General features: G+C 45.7%; 1 protein-coding gene across 5 annotated transcripts; it reads left to right on the top strand.

Annotated features, from left to right (window-relative positions):
• Positions 1-5,117: 5,117 nt before the first annotated feature.
• LOC308572214 (uncharacterized protein) lies at positions 5,118-20,661 on the top strand (the record flags this gene model as incomplete). Of its 5 annotated transcripts, XM_081168192.1 has the most annotated exons (4): positions 5,505-5,625; positions 7,895-7,972; positions 18,959-19,177; positions 20,222-20,661. In XM_081168192.1, exons 1-4 carry the CDS (start codon positions 5,520-5,522, stop codon positions 20,554-20,556), a joined length of 738 nt encoding a protein of 245 aa, XP_081024318.1. In that variant the 5' UTR covers positions 5,505-5,519. The 5 variants fall into 5 exon arrangements, 4 of the variants coding, with proteins under 4 accessions (XP_081024321.1, XP_081024318.1, XP_081024320.1 ...); XM_081168195.1 differs by lacking the exons at positions 18,959-19,177; positions 20,222-20,661 and adding an exon at positions 9,229-9,515 and having other exon boundaries at positions 5,118-5,625; positions 7,895-8,113; XM_081168194.1 differs by lacking the exon at positions 7,895-7,972.
• Positions 20,662-20,863: the final 202 nt, after the last annotated feature.

Below are 20,863 nucleotides of genomic sequence, written 5' to 3'. Positions count from 1 at the left end.
TGGTCCATGGGGTCACGAAGAGTTGGACATGACTAAACAACAACAACAAATAGCTAATTCAGGGGCAACTGTGCAGAGGTTACGCTATAAGATACGGGAGGTTTTAAGCCAATATTGTTTTTCATACCCAACCTATGCAGCAACTTGAACAAACCAATACCAATTGTTGTCCATCAGTTATGTCTAAACTTAATAGCTGTTTCCTCTTCTTTTATCTCATACTCCCCCCCAAAAAAAACATAAAGAGAGAAGGGAAATGGTCCCAGGATCCTAACATTTCTTCATTTCTTAGGTTTAGGAGGATCTCTACCACTCATAACTCTCAACGTTTCCCTTTTTTTAAGGGAAATTCCCTTATTCCTAATAGGATTCCTGGCAAGAAAAGGGAAACGTTGACAGCTATGCCACCACTAAATCTATAACAATACATTCAAAGTTGGATCATGTGATTTTAAGCAGTCCCTGGACATCGCACACACAGTCCCTCCACCACCCTGACAAAAAACCTTAGTCCCCATTTTCTTTGGTAAATTTACACAGACAAACACAAACAAACCAATAAATGTTTTTTTAAGAAAGGGGCAAGATTAAACCTGCTCCAGTCCCCCTTTCGTCCCACCCAGGCCGGCCCTACCCTCCGCCTGCCCCTCAGAGCTGGCACATCCCACACAGGGCTGGGCCTTGCTGGTGGCAATCTCTCCTCCTCTTCGCCTGCCCTCTGGCAGCTGCTACAATCAGCAGCATGTGATATTGCAATGTTCCCTGCCCTGCTTTCCATGACCCCCAGAGCGTCACTTCAATTCTGTTTGTCTTCACCTGGCTGCTGTCCTTTGAAGCAAGTTCTACTCTAGAGCCATGTTCACAGGCCACGGCCATCCACCAGTGTAGCACAAAAGCCCACTTCTGTGTAGATTCTGCAGCCAGCTGGTAACCCCTCCCTCCGTCTGCTTCCGCTACAGCCAGCAAGATCCTCCATTTCACTGGCATTTCCCTCCTGCTGAAAAATTGCAGATATCTCCTCCTTCCCATCTTCTCACTGACAAATATGGCAGAATTGTGTTCTGGCTCAAATCCAAAAAATGACGCTAATTGGAAACCTGTAAAAATACATGGGTATGGCCCTGTGTGGTGTATCACAATAGCACCAGCAAGAATGAGAAGGAAATATACAAGGATAGGAGTCAACTCCAGGGGGCCGTGGGTGCTTGGGCACCCACAATAATGTAATTTGCAGGGACTGGGCACCGACAAAGTCAATGAGCACTATGTGCAGGCGTGTGCGTGTGATGTTGCACCTCCATGTTACGGCTGTGGGCACCCACAATCCTGAGGGCAAGATGGCATCCCTGTATACAAGCCCACATCCTGCGTCCTGACTCCATGCATTACAGCTTGAAGAACCGGATTGGGGTTAAGAAGACTGGTTGCTGGGAACCCCTTCATTTAAAACAGCTCCCTGCAGCCACATTAGGAAAAGAACTGAAAATAAAACAGCCAATATTGTAATGCTGTTATACAAATCTATGGTGTGACCTAAAATATTGTTACAAAAGTTGAATGCCTGTCCTTCTTTTTGCCGAGTGGGGGCAAGAGTCCATGGGGTCCCTGGCACTGACACAGGGTCTGTGTCCCTTTGGAGGAATAGAAAACGCAGTAGAGACTATTGTAGGTTTAAGAAATATGGTTTATTCACCTATTTACACCTCCTGTCTGCATGGTGGGAGTACAAATCTTACAGCATGGTCATTTCATGGGGCGGCAGCGCAGGCATCCTTCAGCCTGCCTGCCCAAGATGGAGCTCAGCTCCTGTCCTGCCGCTTCTTCCCAGCAAACCTTGCTCAAAAACTGCCTTTTCCTGTCCCCTCTAACACCCCACCCCATCACTGAAATCCCTGCCTCTGTTCACAGCTCAGGGCAGGCGGGAAAGGAGTTTTCTTGTGTTGTTAATGGCCCTCCATTATACACATTGAGGCACCAGGCAAAAATGTTCCTCTTTAACCTGATCTTTGGTTGGTTGCTATCCAATGCCCTTTTAAAACGTGTTCTGGCGGGATTATAAGGTTATTTTCATTTTCATTTTGCTTATGTATTTGGTGTTTTTCTACTGTGATTTTATCCTATGAATCGCCAAGACCTGCGAGGATAGGGTGATATAGAAATCTTAATAACAAGAACAACACCAACCATCAGAAAACTAACCACAGACCACGCAAAAGGATAAAATGTTCCTCAAAGGACATGCAACTTACAAAACCTTTTTTTTAAAAAATATCCCTGAATTCCTCTTTTCTCTTCCCAGATGCTTCTGCTATTCTCAAATTCAGGGTCTGGGAAAGGCTTCTAGGGTTGGAGGGTGGGGCAAGGCAGGAGAAAAAAGCCATTGCCCGATTAATTTTTTTACTGATGATGGTGCTGGCGGAATAGGAGATGGGGACAAGCAGAGCTAGCCACTCCCAAGGTCTGAGACTTTCCCTTTGGCCTCTGGGTCCTCCATGCAGTTGGTGCACCCAGCTCTGGAGATGGCAACAAGGAGGTCCGGGGGGAATGACCACAGAAACCACCACAAGGGTGTGGGCCACCTGCAGGTTCACAGGAAGGTCCAGCAGAGAGTCGTAGACCTTGTACAGTGGTGCCTCGCAAGACGAAAAGAATCCGTTCTGTGATTCTGTTCGTCTAGCGGTTTTTTCGTCTTGCAAAGCAAGCCCATTGACGGATTAGCGGATTAGCGCTATTAGCGCTATTAGCGACTTTTAGCGGCTTATCTGCTGATTGGATCAGCTGATAAGCGGCTTAGCAGCTTAGAAAAAGGGGGGGGAAGGAAAAAAAACCCGCAGGAACTCGCAAGACATTGTCGTCTTGCGAAGCAAGCCCATAGGAAATTCGTTTCGTCTAGCGTGTTTTCCGTCTTGCGAGGCATTCGTCTTGTGGGGCACCACTGTACTGCATCTAGCTGGTGCTCTCATAGAAGCAGTTCATTCACAGCCCCTAGCTCCTACCAGTGTGTTGTGACATCAACCCCCCTCCCAAACTCAATGACTGGTTGGCGCCTATGGAAGATGGGGAGCCAAGTGATTCTTAAAAGGGACATGGGCAAAATTTCAGCTACACAAAAAGTGCAAGGTAGCTGCAAGCCCATTACCCCTTTAAGAGCAGCTTAAATCGGGACGTTTCAGGGCAAAGGAAGAATCCATGGTGGGTTAATTGCTTCTATGGCAGTCTCAGAAAAATTGGGGCAGATGGGGTGTATGTTATTCCTTGGGGTTTACTGCCCAAACCTTTCACTATTGAGTATAGCCACAAGCAGTGCTTTTTCTTGGGGTAGGACACAGGGCTACACATATCCCTAAACATTTTGTGAATCTTTGTACTTTTGTCCATTTACTATATTTATTTTTCCCGATTTGAACTATAAAATCGTGATTTTCTTGAGTCAAACTGAGAGAACTCCTAAACATTTTTTAAGGGAGGGAAAGTACAAGCCACAAGGCAGCAAAGGTTTTAGGTCAGAGTGTTCCTTCTCCATTTTGCTAATTCTGCATCTTGTCCTCTAATGAAAGTCAGTGAAGAGGATTATGTATTTTGTGTTCTCATGTTGTACCTATATGTTCTGAACTGTCTATGATCTCCAGATGAAGGGAGATATACAAATTGAAATAATAACAATAGAACTTCCCAATTGCTTCTCAGTTAGTTTACCATTCTCATGAAGTTTCATTCAGTGAACAGCCTTCTCAGAACCAGTTTGATGTTCCAGAGTAAGAAATTGCTTCGTTTGCTCTGCATCTTTTGTAGCTGCTAAGATCACAGATATATTTTTAATGTAAATGACAGAATGTTAAGTGTGTGTGTGTGTGTGTGTGTGTGTCCCCGTCCATATGTGAGTATAGGTTTGACCTATCCCCCCCCTAGAATATATTAGAAATTACCAATAATGTGATATGATAGCAGGAAACATACTCGTTATACAAAGGGATGAACAAATTCTACCTCTATATGCAGAATGGTGACAAAATTCTACCAGCACATCCTTGCTTTGGCATTTGCTGTGAACGAAATCAATGAGAATCGGAAGTTACGACCCAATGTCACACTTGGATTCCATATCTATGACAGCTACTACGATGCAAGGATGACTTATCGTATCACTTTGGATGTGCTCTTCAAAACAGATAAATTTGTTCCCAACTGCCAGTGTGACAGACACAAAAAGGTCATGGCTACATTGGCGGACTTGGCTCTGATACCTCTAATCAGATTTTCCTACTCAGGGCCACACACACAATGACTTCAGCTGAAGGCACTTTTAACTCCTTAAAGTTACTGAGTATTTACCGCCCCACCCCCGGTCTTCTGTAGAGATTTGAAAAGTCAGAGAATCTAACAGATAATAATCAGCACTCCTGCCAAACTGCAAGCCTCCATGATTCTCCAGGGAGAAATCATGACATTTAAAGCTTTCCAGGGATTGTAACCTGGATATAAAAGAGAGAGGAGTTGGAGTTATTGAGAAGGCGTACAGATTCATTTTTAAAGCAGTTTTTCTACCACTACTGATGAATGTGAATGTTACAAGACAGGGGCTCCTCTACTCCTTGGGGAACATGTGTCATTGAGAGGAGCAATATTTCCTGACCAGAAAGCAGAATGCAGGTAGATTCTGGGAAAGCCTCATGTAGTTTCAGATAATATGATCAATGAGTTGGGATAGCGTTTGGGGACGTCATGCTGCTGTTAAGCTGGTGTGAAAAATAAAGAAAGGAGGCACGTCCCTCGGAATAACCCTGCCATGCTGAATACATCAGTTGCTTAAAGCATGGTGCTGATATGGCCTAGGTGGAGTTCCCGCCAGCTCCTGCACTTTGAATTGGCCAATGAGAGGCCTGCTCAGCTGAGAGGGGATGCCTTGCTGCTGAAAGGCCATTGGCTGCCCACCTGCCAGGGCAGAACAGAGCCTGTTGAGTCTTCTGCTGCACTGGTATTAAGTAAGAAGACAGGCCCAAAGAAACCAGTCTCCTTTCAAAATCCTTGAACGTTAAACAAGAAAGTGGTGGTGTCGGCTGGTAGCACTGGTAAATGTGCCAGTTCCACATATAGGGGTGTTGTACATGAATAAGGGGCTCAGACAAACATTAGCCAATCGGTGCTCCCTCATCAAAAGGCAGCAGAGAACTAAGGTCACAATCTTCCTTCTCCATTTTGCGAATTCTGCATCTTGTCCTCTAAAGAAGATCAGGGAAGAAGATTATATATTTTGTGTTCTCATATTGTACTTTGATGTTCTGAACTGCCTGTGATCTGCTAATGAAGGGTGGTATACAGATTAAATAATAATAGTAGGCGAAACTCCCCTTAGCTATTAGGATTTCCCACAAATCCCAATTACACTCAAGTTTCTGGAAGGACTTTCTGAGAACCTCACAGAATAGCATCTTGTTGGATTGTCTGGGAGGAGCTACTGATGGGAAACATATCTCACCGTAGTCTCCCAGGATGCTATATAAGCAGGCCTGGTGGCCCCCATGCCATTCACACTGAATCCTAAAATGTGGGCCAAGATCTTCTTACCATTTGTGGGACTCCTTTGCGGGGCCAGCCTGCCACTGACTTCTTCTCAGGCTGCTCCAGGTGAGTTTGCTTCTCTTTCCTTCCTCTTTGCAGCCTTCTCATGCATGTACCTGAAATCTGGGCATCTGGAACCACCCTTAGAAACAGAGCAATAACAACCCTTGGATTCTCTTCCTCCAACTTGTCTTCTTATTTGCCAGCAGTAAACGGGATAGTCATTCCAAAGGGACAGATCCCATGGTTCCAAAACAAATACCCTTTTATTAACATTTGTAAGTGCCTGTTTCTGTGTGCTGAGACCTTTGTAGGTTTAGGGGACAGAAGAGACATTCTTCTGATAGGGGCAACGAAGGCAGGGCTCTCACAAACTGTGTAGCTGAAATTATTTAGCTGAGATTCCTACATTTCAGGGGGAGGTGATATCAGGGAGGTTCTATCTATACAGGGAGCGCAGCTATCATCAAGCCTTGACCGAAGAACGGTACACCCCTTCTGCCTGGGATGGTCGTCTTTTTCCACCGAGCGTGCAGCTTAGGGAGGGACACACATGAAACGGGGACACCTGCCTAGCCAGCCAGGTCAGTCAGATGAGCCCTGGCGATCAATGGGGTGACAGATGTCTCAGTCGGATCACCCTCACATCCGTCTTGAGACGTCTCCTGGGGCTCCCAAGTTCAATCATGAATGAGACAATGTATGCAGAACTAGGAATACACACGGTGGAATATTGGGTGTGGGCTAGCACTATAAAATACTGGTTGCATTTCCATTTTGTTGCCAGCTTTTGAGTCTACTCTCTGACCTACTTACGGACTCTGATAAATCCAGAAGTTCCAACTCTTACATAGGAAAATCAGATCTATTGGTATTCAAATCAGATCTTGAAACCCTTGTATAATTTGAGTGAGCATTATATTTATTGCAATAGTCAAAACAGATTAAGGTACATTGGGGGGAAACAACATTAATTCAGCTGTAAATAAAATTGCTCCCCCAAGATAACAGGGTCACATATCTCAAAATTAATAATTTCTGTCCAAAGCAGGACCTTTATCTTAGCCCGACTGAATGTTTTTCCTTCAGCTTTTGTCAAGGGCAGATTTTTAAACATCCCCATTAGTGATAGACATTGTGGATGTTCTTTGAAGGTGCCAGACACTGTAGAACATATCCTTTTCTACAGTCCATTTTACAACCTGCTACACAAACGCATGTAACTCCCCCCCTTTTTTGGGTAGTCTAACATCACGGCACAATGATAAAGACTCTCCTCCTGCAAGAGAGGGGAGTGGTTGTGGTCGGGAGCCGGACTCCACCTCAAGCAGGGGGCGTTAGCCCCCTGCCTCCCACTCACCTGGCTGGCCTATGCCCACGGGCAGGCACACAACCAGGTGCCTGCGAGGGGGCGTGTTTAGCAGCCCAAATTGCTGCGGCACCAGCCTTCCGGCCTCACTTTTCGTCGCGGGAGGCCATGGCACGACCCTCGGTGACATCAGGGGAGAGCTTATAGTTGGATTAGGCTCCACCTACTGGTGAATAAACCCCCCTGTTTTAGACTCACCCCTCTCTGAGGCGGTGGAGTCAGCTGACGTAATCCAATGCCTAAGCCAATACCTTTTCATTTGCTGTAATCAATAAAGTTGTGGCCTTTTCTTGCCCATTAACCTTATATTACGTGTCCTCGTGTTTTCATTCCACTACGCGGGGATCGGGTCCTCGAACCACAATATCAGATTAACCCGGAATTAACTGCAAGGGGGGCTGAGGTTTTGTGAATAGTATCTATTGAAGTGCTAAATGGCACTATTTAGCAGGAAGAAATCGCAATGAAATTCCTCATCATTACAAATTTTACATGGCTGTTTATTTGTATATATTTTAAATGTTTTAGGATGTTTTAGGATGCCCTAAATATGTAATGCCTAGAAAAATTTGGATGAAGTAAGTAAGTAAGTAAGCATTACAGGGGGTTGTGCTCCCTTCCAGTTCTAGAATTCTATGATTCCACAAAATGAGAATATGCATGGGAAAGAGGGTCAGCGAGAAGGAAAATCACAGGGGTGTAGAGAAGAACAGACAAAAGCAGACAAAAGCAAGACAGGAAGGACTGAGATGGAAAGCAGAGGTTTTAACCTATGGCACTTATTCATTTGCTGATTTTTAAATCATTTCTAAGCTGCTTAAATCTTAAACAGCGCACTGAGCAACATAAAAACTGTAAAGCAATATAAACCCAACCCATAAAAACAGTAATATAAAGTCATTAAAAAACCAGGAATTTCATCTCTCTGTCTTTCTGTCTGTCTGTCTATCTATTTTGTTCTCTTAGGTGTAATGTTGATGTGCACTGCCTCTGGCTCTGTCCCCAAAGGCATGATGACTACGTGGCGGGCAGGTGGCCAATCAGGTAACACCTCCGGCATCATAAGTGCAAGCATTGGTAGCAATGGATACATCAGCAGTGTAATAGTAGCCCTTAAACTGGCGAACCACATCGTCTGTCAACATTTCTTCCCTGGGTCCCAAACAAAAGTCAGTGAACCTGAAGGTAAAAACTCTCGACACAGTTGGGACTTAGTTTTCCTTTGAAAAGGATGGTTTGGGAGCGGGATGATTGTTTCCAGATTGCTTAAGATTCTCTCAGGGACTGACCATTTCAAGACTGTTTCCTCCTTAATTCAGAAATTTATTTCTGCTTTCCATTATGGCCTGTTGAGATAAGACTTTCCCCACCAGTTGCCATGATATCAGTGCTTGTACTGACTAAAGACACAACTTGAAACTGCAGTCAGTCCGGTGGAGGTCTGAACAGTAATTCTCTTATCTCTGCAGAAAGGTTTTTACTGTTCTTGAACAATACTAAATGCCTGTTTTTATCACAAGGTAACAATGGGAGAAGGAAAGGAAAGAATGTGTACCCTGCAGGGGTCAAGGTGTCTCCCACAATAATTTCCACCCCCATTAAAAACCATTCCCACCTCCAGCCAAGGATCTTCTAACTTTCATCTGCCTGTTGATCATGTTTACCCAGCATAGGGTGACCTAGATGAACAGATGGTGCCCTTCTATTGAAGGCAGATTTTTATATCCTTGCCCTGGTGGCAAAGTACACACATTTAAGGAGCTCTGTACCTAGTTAGCTGCTCCAGGAGCAACTGTGCAGAGATGGTATCATTGGATATGGGAAGTTTTTATCTATCCTTGGTTTTCAAACCCAGCCTATACACCAATACCTTCTCTGGGAAGGCTGGGATGCTTTTTGTGCTGGGCGCTTTCTTTATATATGTTGGGGAAAGGAGCTGTGTAAATATTCCTGGAATCTCCACTATCCCACCGTGTCCTCATCCAGCTCAAGGAAGCCCCATGTATGTGCCACAGATCTTCCTTCTCAGGTCCACACACACAAGAACTTCAGTTAAATCCCCTTTGCTCCTTAAAGCTTTCATTAAGGATCTACACCCTCTATCTACAGATTAAAAATGTTTGTCAGAGAACCCAGCAGAAAATAATCAGCACTAAATGGTGTCATAAATGTTGTCCATCAATTATGTCTAAAATTAATAGCTGTTGCCTCTCCCTTTCTCTCATACTATCCCCACCCCAAAACTTAAAAAGACAAAGGGAACGGTCTCCATGAGAACCTCTATCGCGCCAACCATAAAGAAAGCAGCCTTCAGCGAGCACAGACAATCCTCACCGGCATGGTCATAGGGCTCAATGCAAGTGAAGTTTCTGTCCAGTGGGTGAAGAATGCCCTCCTTGAAGGGCACCATGTGAATCCTGGAGTCTTGAAGGGCAGCATCAAGGATTCCCTCTTGGCCTTCAGCCAGGTGGTTGTCCCCTACTCTGACTGGAACAACGGCACTTCATACTCCTGTACGTTTACCCACACAGCAGGCACTGTGGGGCCCGCCCAGAGGCCTGAGGAGAAATCCCAGGGTGAAAAATGATGCACACCCCATCCTCAGCATCACAACCTCTTCAGCCTATCCTGGATTAAATAATTTCCATGTATCCATGTTTGGCCTAAGGCTGAATAAAAGTGAGCAAACTCACTCTCCTGATGTGATCACTTGATTGAGGTGGTGGGTGGGTTCTGGAAAGAAGTGGGGAATGGATTAATCTCCCTGCCAAATCGTGTTGAAGTTTGAGATGAAAGAAGAGATGAAGAAGGTGTTGAAGGGAATCAACCCAAGGAAGGCCACAGGGCCGGATGGGGTAGCTGGAAGGGTATTGAGAGACTGTGCAGATCAACTAGCAGGAGTTTTCACTGGGATTTTAAATCGATCCCTAGCCCAGGCTATTGTTCCATCCTGCCTAAAGTCCTCTATTATCGTTCCAATAGCAAAAAAATCTAACCCGGAAGATCTGAATGATTTTTGTCCAGTAACACTCACACCTATAATCATGAAGTGCTTTGAAAAGCTGGTACGAAATTATGTCATTGCCTGCCTACCAGAGGGACTGGACACATTCCAATTTGCTTATAAAACGAAAAGATCGACAGAGCACGCTGTGGCGATTGCCCTCCATGCCGTCCTTGCACATTTGGAGCAGCTGGGGGGGGGGTTATGCCAGACTGCTTTTTTTAGATTTCAGCTCGGCATTTAATACCATTCTACCACAACGTCTGATGTCTAAATTGGAAGATCTGGGGCTTCCGTTATCACTTTGTGAGTGGATATTGGACTTTTTGTCAGACCGCCCCCAGAGGGTTCGGTTGGGCCCTTATACCTCTAATATGCTTAAGACTAACACAGGAACACCACAGGGATGCGTACTCAGTCCACTCCTTTATATTCTCTACACGTACGATTGTGTTGCTACTCACCCTAGTAATAGGGTTGTTAAATTTGCAGATGACACAACCGTGATTGGGCTCATCCATGAAAGGGAGGGTGAAACGGATTATAGAGATGAGGTGGAGCGGCTGACAGAGTGGTGCAGAGCTAACAACTTGCTCATAAATACAAGGAAGACATAGGAGCTTGTGGTGGACTTCAGGAGACAGAAGAGCAACGTCCAGGCACATTTGATTGATGGGGTCTGTGTGGAGAGGGTAACAACGTTCAGATTTTTGGGCATTGAATTACAAGAGGATCTGTCCTGGAGTGTCAACACAAGGGGGCTTGTGAAGAAGGCGCAGCAGAGACTGTACCTTTTGAGAATACTAAGGAAAAACCATCTTCCGCAGAAACTGCTGCTTGCCTTCTATCACTGTGCCATTGAGAGCGTGCTCACTTATGGCTTATGTGTGTGGTACGGAAGCTGTACTACCCAGGACAGGATGGGGTTGTGCAGGGTTGTTAAGGCAGCAGAGAGCATTGTTGGCTGCCCACTCTCCACCTTAGAGCAGATTTATGCCACAAGGTGCCATAGGAAGGCACTGGACATAGTAAAAGATCCATCGCATCCTGGTCACTGTCTCTTCGAGCTCTTGCCGTCGGGACGGAGATACAGGACGATGAAGACAAGAATGAGCCGTCTTAAGAACAGCTTCTTCTCCAGAGCGATCTCGGCCCTGAATGGGAAGCCCGGACTTTGAAAGTCATCTAATCTCCCTTGCTGTATTATACTGTATTGTTTAATTAGTGTTTTTATGGAGCAGTCAAGTAATTTCGTTGTCCCCGAAGGGGGCAATGACAATAAAGATATATTATTATTATTATTATTATTATTATTATTATTATTATTATTATTATTATTATTTATTGTAGAAGCAAAGTGTGTTTAGCACATAACCATGAAGTTCACTGGGGGAGCTTTTGGCTAGTCACTGTCTCTTAGCCTATCCTTCCTCACCAGGGTTTAGACTCTCCCCGAGCACAGATTTTTGTGTCTCCCCCCCCCTTGCAGAGCATGTCCTATAAAAAGAAAGGTGAGTGAAGTGACAACAATTCATTTTGCTGACCAGGGTCTTCTGCCTGTTGATCATGTTTACCCAGCATCAGTTGACCTAGATGAACAGGTGGTGCAGTTCTGTTGGAGGCAGATTTTCATATCCTTGCCCTGGTGGTCCAGTCCACACATTAAGGAGCCACATAGCTAGCTGAGATTCCTGCTTTGCAGGGGTTGGACTAGATGACCCTTGGGACCCTTTTCCATGATTCAAGGAAAAGAAAATATGCATGGGAAAGAGGGTCAGAGAGAAGGAAAATCACAGGGGTGTAGAGATGAACGGATGGCAGACAAAAGCAAGAAGTGAAGGACTGAGATGGAAAGCAGAGGTTTTAATCCAAGGCATTTCTTCATTTAATGATTATAAAATCATTTCTAAGCTGCTTTATATATAAAAATAACACACTTAAGGATTGCAAAAAGACAACCTCTATCGCGCCTAGTTCCCCCAGCTGGGGGGCTGGGAGGGATACACGCCCAACAGTGGCGTAGCGTGGGTTGTCAGCACCCGGGGCAAGGCAAGTAATTTGTGCCCCCTAACCCGTGGATTTGTGCCCCCTAACCCTAACCCCCAGATGTTGCGCCCAGTGCGGCCGGCCCCCCCTGCACCCCCCACGCTACGCCACTGACGCCCAATGCCTAAGCCAAGGTCTTCCTATATTTGAAAGGTTAATAAAGTTGTGGCCAAATTTCCATCCCATAACACATTGTCATGAGTCATTATTCCTTTCTGGTTGTCCCTGGGAAGGTCGCCACCTGGTCACGCAATGTTAACCCAGCCTAGGGAGACTTAGATGAACAGGTGGTGCCCTTCTATTGGAGGCAGATCTTTATATCCTTGCCTTGGTGGCCCATTCCACACATTTAAGGAGCTACCTAGCTAACTGTGCAGAGGTTATGGGATATGGTGCGGGATGTAATACATCAGTACAGTAAATTACAACATGCTTTGCTTCCTAGAGTGGACACTGTCAGGCGGGTGTTTAACTTCCTGTTCCCCCTGTAAGTGACTCAGCTGATGGGCATGATTCTATAAAAGGGCAAGTCACGCAGTCATCTTGTCTCAGCTAACTCTCAGTTCATTCTCGCAACCATTTGGGCCCATCCTCACAAAGGATGTAATCCACGTTCTATGTTTGCAACCTGAAGCTTAAAGCCTGCCTTCTAGGATGTGTACTGTGAACAACTTGTGAGTAAACTTATTGTTATACTTTTAAAGACAGACTTGTGTGTCTTTATTGTATTTTCAGAGGGAGATTTAAGAGGGACTATTCAGCTCATAGTAGCGAGGAAAGGAAGTTCCCCCCAAACGTCTGCTTTATATATATTATTTACACAATTTGCCCCATGTTATTGGCTAATTTGCCCCATGTTATAGGCCAATCAGATTGCGGATTCACTTCCACCTGGAGCTGGGTTGGGTGTCTCCTGTGGATCAATCAGACTACTGCATTCTGGATCCTATTGTTCTAGGACCAATCAGACTGCTGCATTTTGGATCCTAATCAACTAAGTACAGAACATCTACCAACTAGCTTCCGCGAATATAGAGGGGATTTGCTCTGCTACATCATTCACTAGCGTGAGTGAAGGAAGGATACTACTTAACAAATATTTCCTTGCCTATTACAGTGGTACCTTGGGTTAAGTGCTTAATTTGTTCTGGAGGTCCGTACTTAACCTGAAACTATTAGCACCACTTTAGCTAATGGGGCCTCCTGCTGCTGCTGCGCCACGGCTGCACGATTTCTGTTCTCATCCTGAAGCAAAGTTCTTAACCTGAGGTAATATTTCTGGCTTAGCGGAGTCTGAAGCGTATGTAACCTGAAGCACCACTGTATTCTAAACATCCCCACAAGGGGGATGTTTTTAGCTCTCTTTGGTTTTCAAACCTAGCCTGTGCAGCAGCCTAAACATGCCAATACCTTCTCTGGAAAGGCTGGGATGCTGGTTGTCTTCCATATAATGTTGGGAAATGGACGCTTGCCCCTTCCTCCGAGTGGGTGGCTGTTGCAGATCCTCATGCTTGGTCACTGTCCCCAAGCAGCCAGAACGCAGATGGTCAGGTAGCCATCTAAGAGTTCCCCTTGACACCTGAGGAGCTGGCAGGATAAGAGGCCTGCTTGGGTGAGAGGGGATGCTTTGCTGCTGGAAGGGCACCAGCAGCCCACCTGCCAGGGCAGCCACTGAGACATTAAAGCCCGCAACACCTTCTGCCCTCAATAATTTTTTCTAGAACCTCCGCTATCTGACTGTGTCCTCATCCAGCTCTAGTAAGCCTAACGGGCCACAGATTTTCCTACTTGGGGCCACACGCACAATGACCCCCGGTCTTCTGTAGAGATTTGAAATGTCAGAGAATCTAACAGATAATATTCAGCACTCCTGCCAAACTGCAAGCCTCCATGATTCTCCGGGGAGAAACCATGACATTTAAACCTTTCCAGGGATTGTAACCTGGATATAAAAGAGAGAGGAGTTGGAGTTATTGAGGAGGCTTACAGATTCATTTTTAAAGCAGTTTTTCTACCACTACTGATGAATGTGAATGTTACAAGACAAGGGCTCCTCTACTCCTTGGGGAACATGTGTCATTGAGAGGAGCAATATTTCCTGACCAGAAAGCAGAATGCAGGTAGATTCTGGGAAAGCCTCATGTAGTTTCACATAATATGATCAACGAGTTGGGATAAAGTTTGGGGACGTCTTGCTGCTGTGAAGCTGGTGTGAAAAATAAAGAAAGGAGGCACGTCCTTCGGAATAACCCTGCCATGCTGAATACATCAGTTGCTTAAAGCATGGTGCTGATATGGCCCAAAGTGTACCTTACGTAGCACTGGTAATAGTGTTGTTCCACATATAGGGATGTTGTACAAGAATAAGGGGCTCAGACAAACATTAGCCAGTCAGTGCTCCCTCATCACAAGGCAGCAAAGAATTGAGTTCACAATGTTCCTTCTCCATTTTGCTATTTCTGCATCTTGTCCTCTAAAGAAATAAGGGAAGATTATATATTTTGTGTTCTCATGTTGTACTTTGATGTTCTGAACTGCCTGTGATCTGCTAATGAAGAGTAGTATACAAATTAAATAATAACAATTAAATAATCCCAATTACACTCAAATTTCTGGAAGGACTTTCTGAGATCCTCACAGAATAGCCTCTTCTTGGATTGTCTGGGTGGAGCTACTGATGGGAAACATATCTCACCAAAGTCTCCCAGGATGCTATATAAGCAGGCCTGGTAGCCCACATGCCATTCACACTGAATCCGAAAATGTGGGCCAAGATCTTCTTACCATTTGTGGGACTCCTTTGTGGGGCCAGCCTGCCACTGACTTCTTCTCAGGCTGCTCCAGGTGAGTTTGCTTCTCTTTCCTTCCTCTTTGCAGCCTTCTCATGCATTTACCTGAAATCTGGGCATCTGGAACCACCCTTAGAAACAGAACAATAACAACCCGTGGATTCTCTTCCTCCAACTTTTCTGCTTATTTGCCAGCAGTAAACGGGATAGTCATTCCAAAGGGACGGATCCCATGGTTCCAAAACAAATACCCTTTTATTAACATTTGTAAGTGCCTGTTTCTGTGTGCTGAGACCTTTGTAGGTTTAGGGGACAGAAGAGACATTCTTCTGATAGGGGCAAAGAAGGCAGGGCTCTCACAAACTATGCAGCTGAAATTATTTAGCTGAGATTCCTACATTTCAGGGGGAGGTTCTATCAGGGAGGTTCTATCTATACAGGGAGCGCAGCTATCATCAAGCCTTGACCGAAGAACCAGTACACTCCTATCTGGGGTGGTCTTCCTCTTCCACCGAGCGTGCAGCTTAGGGAGGGACACACATGAAACAGGGGGACACCTGCTTAGCCAGCCAGGTCAGCCAGATCAGCCCTGGCGATCAATGGGGTGACAGATGTCTCAGTCGGATCACCCTCACATCCATCTTGAGACGTCTCCTGGGGTTCCCAAGTTCAATCATGTATGAGACAATGTGTGCAGAACTAGGAATACACACGATGGAATAATGGGGTTGGGCTAGCACTATAAAATACTGGTTGCATTTCCATTTTGTTGCCAGCATTTGAGTCTACTCTCTGATGGACTTATGGACTCTGATAAATCCAGAAGTTCCAAGTCTTACATAGGAAAATCAGATCAATTGGTATTGACTTGGAACCCTTGTATAATTCGAGTGAGCAATATATTTATTGCAATAGTCAAAACAGATTAAGGTACATGGGGGGGGGGGGGGAAACAACAAGTCAGGTGTAAAAAAAAAATTGCTCCCCCGAGATAACAGGGTCATATATCTCAAAAATAATAAATTCTGTCCAACTCGGGACCTTTATCTTAGCCCGATTGAATGTTTTCCCTTCAGCTTTTGTCAAGGGCAGATTTTTAAACATCCCCAGAAATGATAGACATTGTGGATGTTCTTTGAACGTGCCGGACACTGTAGATCATATCCTTTTCTAATGTCCATTTTACAACCTGCTACGCAAACGCATGTGTCAGAGCTGCCTCAGGTGCTCACAAAGGACCAACTCCAGTTCCTCTTTATATACAAAAGTCTTTATTGAAGTTCAGTTTCGGTTTAACAGCCGCGGCGCGCAGCCCTACGTCTGAAACCCTAGACCGTTCAAGCTCCGTCTGAGTCTCCTCCCCCCAGACACCATTTTAAGACCCTAGCCTTGCTCCACCTCTTCCTCTGCTCTTTCCTCCTCTGGGTCCGCCTGTCAGCTGGGGCCTCGTCCTTCCTAGACTCTTATGACGCTGATTCTCCTGACTCTTCCCCCTGCTTCCAGCGGGCTTTAGGACCTGGTTCCCAATCCGGGTTTTCTGCTGTCCCGCGCGCCTGCACATTTGAACTTGGCGCGCACGCCCAGCCGGCCACCTTCCTCCTGACGGTTACACTGCTCCTGTCACTGCTTCCCCCTTCGGGGGGGCTGGTTGGACCTGACCTCCCCTCCGTTCCCCCACTCTCCGACGGAGGCGTGGTCAGCCCTAACTCATCTTCTCTCCCTGCTGGAGAAGACGCTGGTCCTGACACGTGGGCCTCTTTCCCCCCGCTACGCTCTGGTGTGGAAGCTGGCCCTGATCTCCAGCTGCCGCTTTGGGATTCGCCGCTGGCCCCCCTTGCCCATGGAATCTCTCGGGTCACTGTCATACTCTCCTATGCTCCCCTCAGATCCTTCCCCTTCGCTCTCCATCTCCTCTCTCCCCTGTGCCTCTGTCCCTGAGCCCCTGACAGCATGCTACTCCCCCTTTTTGGGCACAATGAAAATATTTGATTAAGCTGGAATTAACTGCAAGGGGGGCTGAGGTTTTGTTAATAGTATCTCTTGGAGTGCTAAATGGCACTATTTAGCGGGAAGAAATCCCAGTGAAATTCCTCATCATTATATATTCTACATGGCTGCTTATTTGTATATATTTTAAATGTTTTAGGATGCCCTATATTTGTAATGCCTAGAAAAGTTTTGATGAAGAAGTAAGCAAGCATTACAGGGGATTGGACTAGATGAGTACTGGGGTCCCTTCCAATTCTAGAATTCTATTGTAGCAGGAGACCCCCCCCTTCATTACAACGTAATGCACAAGCACCACACACACACACACACACACACACACACACACACACACACACACACACCTCCCACCTCCCCGAGCCCGGAGATGTCCCTTCTAGAGGGGCATCCCCTAAAAGCCTTCCGTAAATAAGGAAGTGCTAGCTTGACAGCTCCGCACGGAACCCCTTTATTTTTGTATATTTTCGCTTAGTAGACCGCAACACTCTACCTCGCCCTATCCTTATTATTTGTGGACCAACTGTCTGAACTCAGGGTCAATCGGCTGCCGTTTCAGCCAATCAGTGTTACTGAACAGCGCCCCTTGTGGCGGCCATGCAGGTACTGCAGGCAGCAGACGCCTGCTTCTCTATCTTTGACAGCTCTCAAATACAAAGTTTCTGAGTCCAATTGACCGTGACTGATTTAATCAAAATGTTGCAAACCGCTTCTGGAAAGGCGAAAGTGCTTTGAACTTCGAGGACAGTATTCTTCATAAATTCAGTATAAATCAGCCGTATATCGGATTTTCACCGGACCACTTTTATTCTGCTTCGTATTACAAGGACTATCAAAGGAGGGTGGCCTGATACCAGTCGGCCATAATCCCTTGACTGAGCAGGCACATACTCTGCAGCCCTTCCCAGTTGACATGGCAACCTTGATAGTCATCTTGATGGGCTCAGACAGAAGACTATCAAGGACACAATGAACTGCATACACTAGTGTATTCAACACGGACTATGACAAAGGGACCGTGACCGGATTCCCCTCAGGGGGCAGGAAACTGTGCCTTTCACTTTGTTTTCTGAAAATGACTCATGGGGAGGGAGAGAAGGGGCCAGGTGTCAGGATACTCAGATTACCTGTGCAACCCCTCCCCCGACCCCTCCTGTTTTTAATGTAGTCATGATGTAAATATGATGTATTTCTAGGGGTGTAACTTAGGGGATTGGACGTGGGTGGCGCTGTGGGTTAAACCACAGAGCCTAGGACTTGCCGATCAGAAGGTTGGCGGTTCAAATCCCCGCGATGGGGTGAGCTCCCGTTGTTCGGTCCCAGCTTCTGCCAACCTAGCAGTTCGAAAGCACAAAGTGCAAGTAGATAAATAGGTACCGCTCCAGCGGTAAGGTAAACGGTGTTTCCGTGTGCTGCTCTGGTTTGCCAGAAGCGGCTTAGTCATGCTGGCCACATGACCCAGAAGCTGTCTGCGGACAAACGCCGGCTCCCTCGGCCAATAAAGCGAGATGAGCGCCACAACCCCAGAGTCGGTCACGACTGGACCTAATGGTCAGGGGTCCCTTTACCTTTAACTTAGGGGATTAGGAGCTAATAAAAGTTGGGGTCTTCTTTTGTTCTGGGCTTCCATCTTGCTTCAACTTGTGGGCGGTGGGAGTCCTGTCGCGACAGTTTTTCTTCAATAAAGACCGAGCCTACAGGCTGCTGATTTGCTCCAAATTGCTCTGGTTGGTGTCTTGATTTCTGCCCAAGGGAGCCCTCGGATTCTCCGGTAACACTATGATTCCACGAAAAGAGAATATGCATGGGAAAGAGGGTCGGAGAGAAGGAAAATCACAGGGGTGTAGAGAAGAACAGATGGCAGACAAAAGCAAGACTGGAAGGACTGAGATGAAAAGCAGATGTTTTAACCTATGGCATTTATTCATTTGCTGATTTTTAAATCATTTCTAAGCTGCTTAAATCTTCAACAGTGCACTAAGCAACATGAAAACTATAAAGCAATATAACCCCCCCATAAAAACAGTAATATAAAGTCATTAAAAAACCAGGAATTTCATCTGTCTATCTATCTATCTATCTATCTATCTATCTATCTATCTATCTATCTATCATCTATCTATCTATCTATCTATCTATCTATCTATCTATCTATCATCTATCTATCTATCTATTTTGTTCCCTTAGGTGTAATATTGGGGTGCATTGCCTCTGGCTCTGTCCCTGAAGGCATGATGATTAAGTGGCAGGCAGGTGGTCAATCAGGTAACACCTCCGGCATCATAAGTGCACGCATTGGTAGCACAGCACACCTCAGCGTTGTAGAAGTAATCCTGGCGGCGTTGGAAGACATCGTCTGTCATGTATTACTCCCTGACTCTGAAACAAAAGTCAATGAACCTGAAGGTAAAAATTCTCGACACAGTTGGGACTTAGTTTTCCTTTGAAAAGCACGGTTTGGGAGCGGGATAATTGTTTCCTGCTTGCTTAAGATCCTCTCAGGGACTGACAATTTCAAGACTGCTTCCTCCTTAATTTAGAAATTTATTTCTGCTTTCCATTATGGCCTGTTGAGATAAGATTTTCCCACCAGTTGCCATGATATCGGTGCTAGTATTGGCTATAGACACAACTTGAAACTGCAGTCAGTGCGGTGGAGGTCTGAACAGTAATTCTCCTCTTATCTCTGCAGAAAGGTTTTCACCGTTCTTGAACAATACTAAATGCATGTTTTTATCAGAAGGTAACAATGGGAGAAGGAAAGGAAAGAATGTGTACCCTGCAGGGGTCAAGGTGTCTCCCACAACCATTCCCACCTCCAGCCAAAGATCTTCTAACCTTCATCTGCCTGTTGATAATGTTTACCCAGAATCAGTTGACCTAGATGAACAGATGGTGCCCTTCTATTGGAGGCAGATTTTTATATCCTTGCCCTGGTGGCCAAGTCCACACATTTAAGGAGCTCCGTACCTAGTTAGCTACTCCAAGAGCAACTGTGCAGAGATGGTATCATTGGATATGGGAAGGTTTTATCTATCCTTTTTCAAACCCAGCCTATACACCGATACCTTCTCTGGGATGGCTGGGGTGCTTTTTGTGCTGGGCACTTTCTTTATACATGTTGAGGAAAGGAGCTGTGTAAATATTCCTGGAATCTCCACTATCCCACCGTGTCCTCATCCAGCTCAAGGAAGCCCCATGTATGTGCCACAGATCTTCCTACTCAGGTCCACACACACAACAACTTTAGTTAAATCTCCTTTGCTCCTTAAACCTTTCATTAAGGATCTACACCCTCTATCTACAGATTAAAAATGTTTGTCAGAGAATCCAGCAGAAAATAATCAGCACTAAATGGTGTCATAAATGTTATCCATCAAGTATGTCTAAACTTAATAGCTGTTGCCTCTCCCTTTCTCTCATACTTTCCGCACCCTAAAACTTAAAAAGACAAAGGGAACGGTCTCCATGAGAACCTCTATCGCGCCAACCATAAAGAAAGCAGCCTTCAGCGAGCACAGACAATCCTCACCGGCATGGTCATTGGGCTCAATGCAAGTGAAGTTTCTGTCCAGTGGGTGAAGAATGCCCTCCTTGAAGGCCGCCATGTGAATCCCCGAGTCTTGAAGGGCAGCATCAAGGATTCCCTCTTGGCCCTCAGCCAGGTGGTAATCCCCTACTCTGACTGGAACAACGGCACTTCATACTCCTGTACGTTTACCCGCACAGCAGGCACCGTGGAGCCCACCCCGAGGCCTGAGGAGAAATCCCAGGGTGAAAAGTGATGCAAACCCCATCCTCAGCATCACAACCTCTTCAGCCTATCCCAGATTAAATAATTTCCATGTATCCATGTTTGGCCTAAGGCTGAATAAAAGTGAGCAGACTCATAGATATCTCATGATGTGATCACTTGATTGAGGTGGTGGGTGGGTTCTGGAAAGAAGTGGGGAATGGATTACTCTCCCTGCAAAATTGTGTTGAAGTTTGATTATTGTAGAAGCAAAGTGTGTTTAGCACATAACCATGAAGTTCACTGGGAGGGCTTTTGGCTAGTCACTGTCTCTTAGCCTATCCTTCCTCACCAGGGTT

Source organism: Podarcis bocagei (genome assembly GCF_964188305.1).
Source record: "Podarcis bocagei genome assembly, chromosome: 13".
NCBI classification, from domain to species: Eukaryota; Metazoa; Chordata; class Lepidosauria; order Squamata; family Lacertidae; genus Podarcis; species Podarcis bocagei.
Note: the sequence above shows the minus strand (reverse complement) of the source record. Positions and strands in the feature narration are given on the sequence as shown.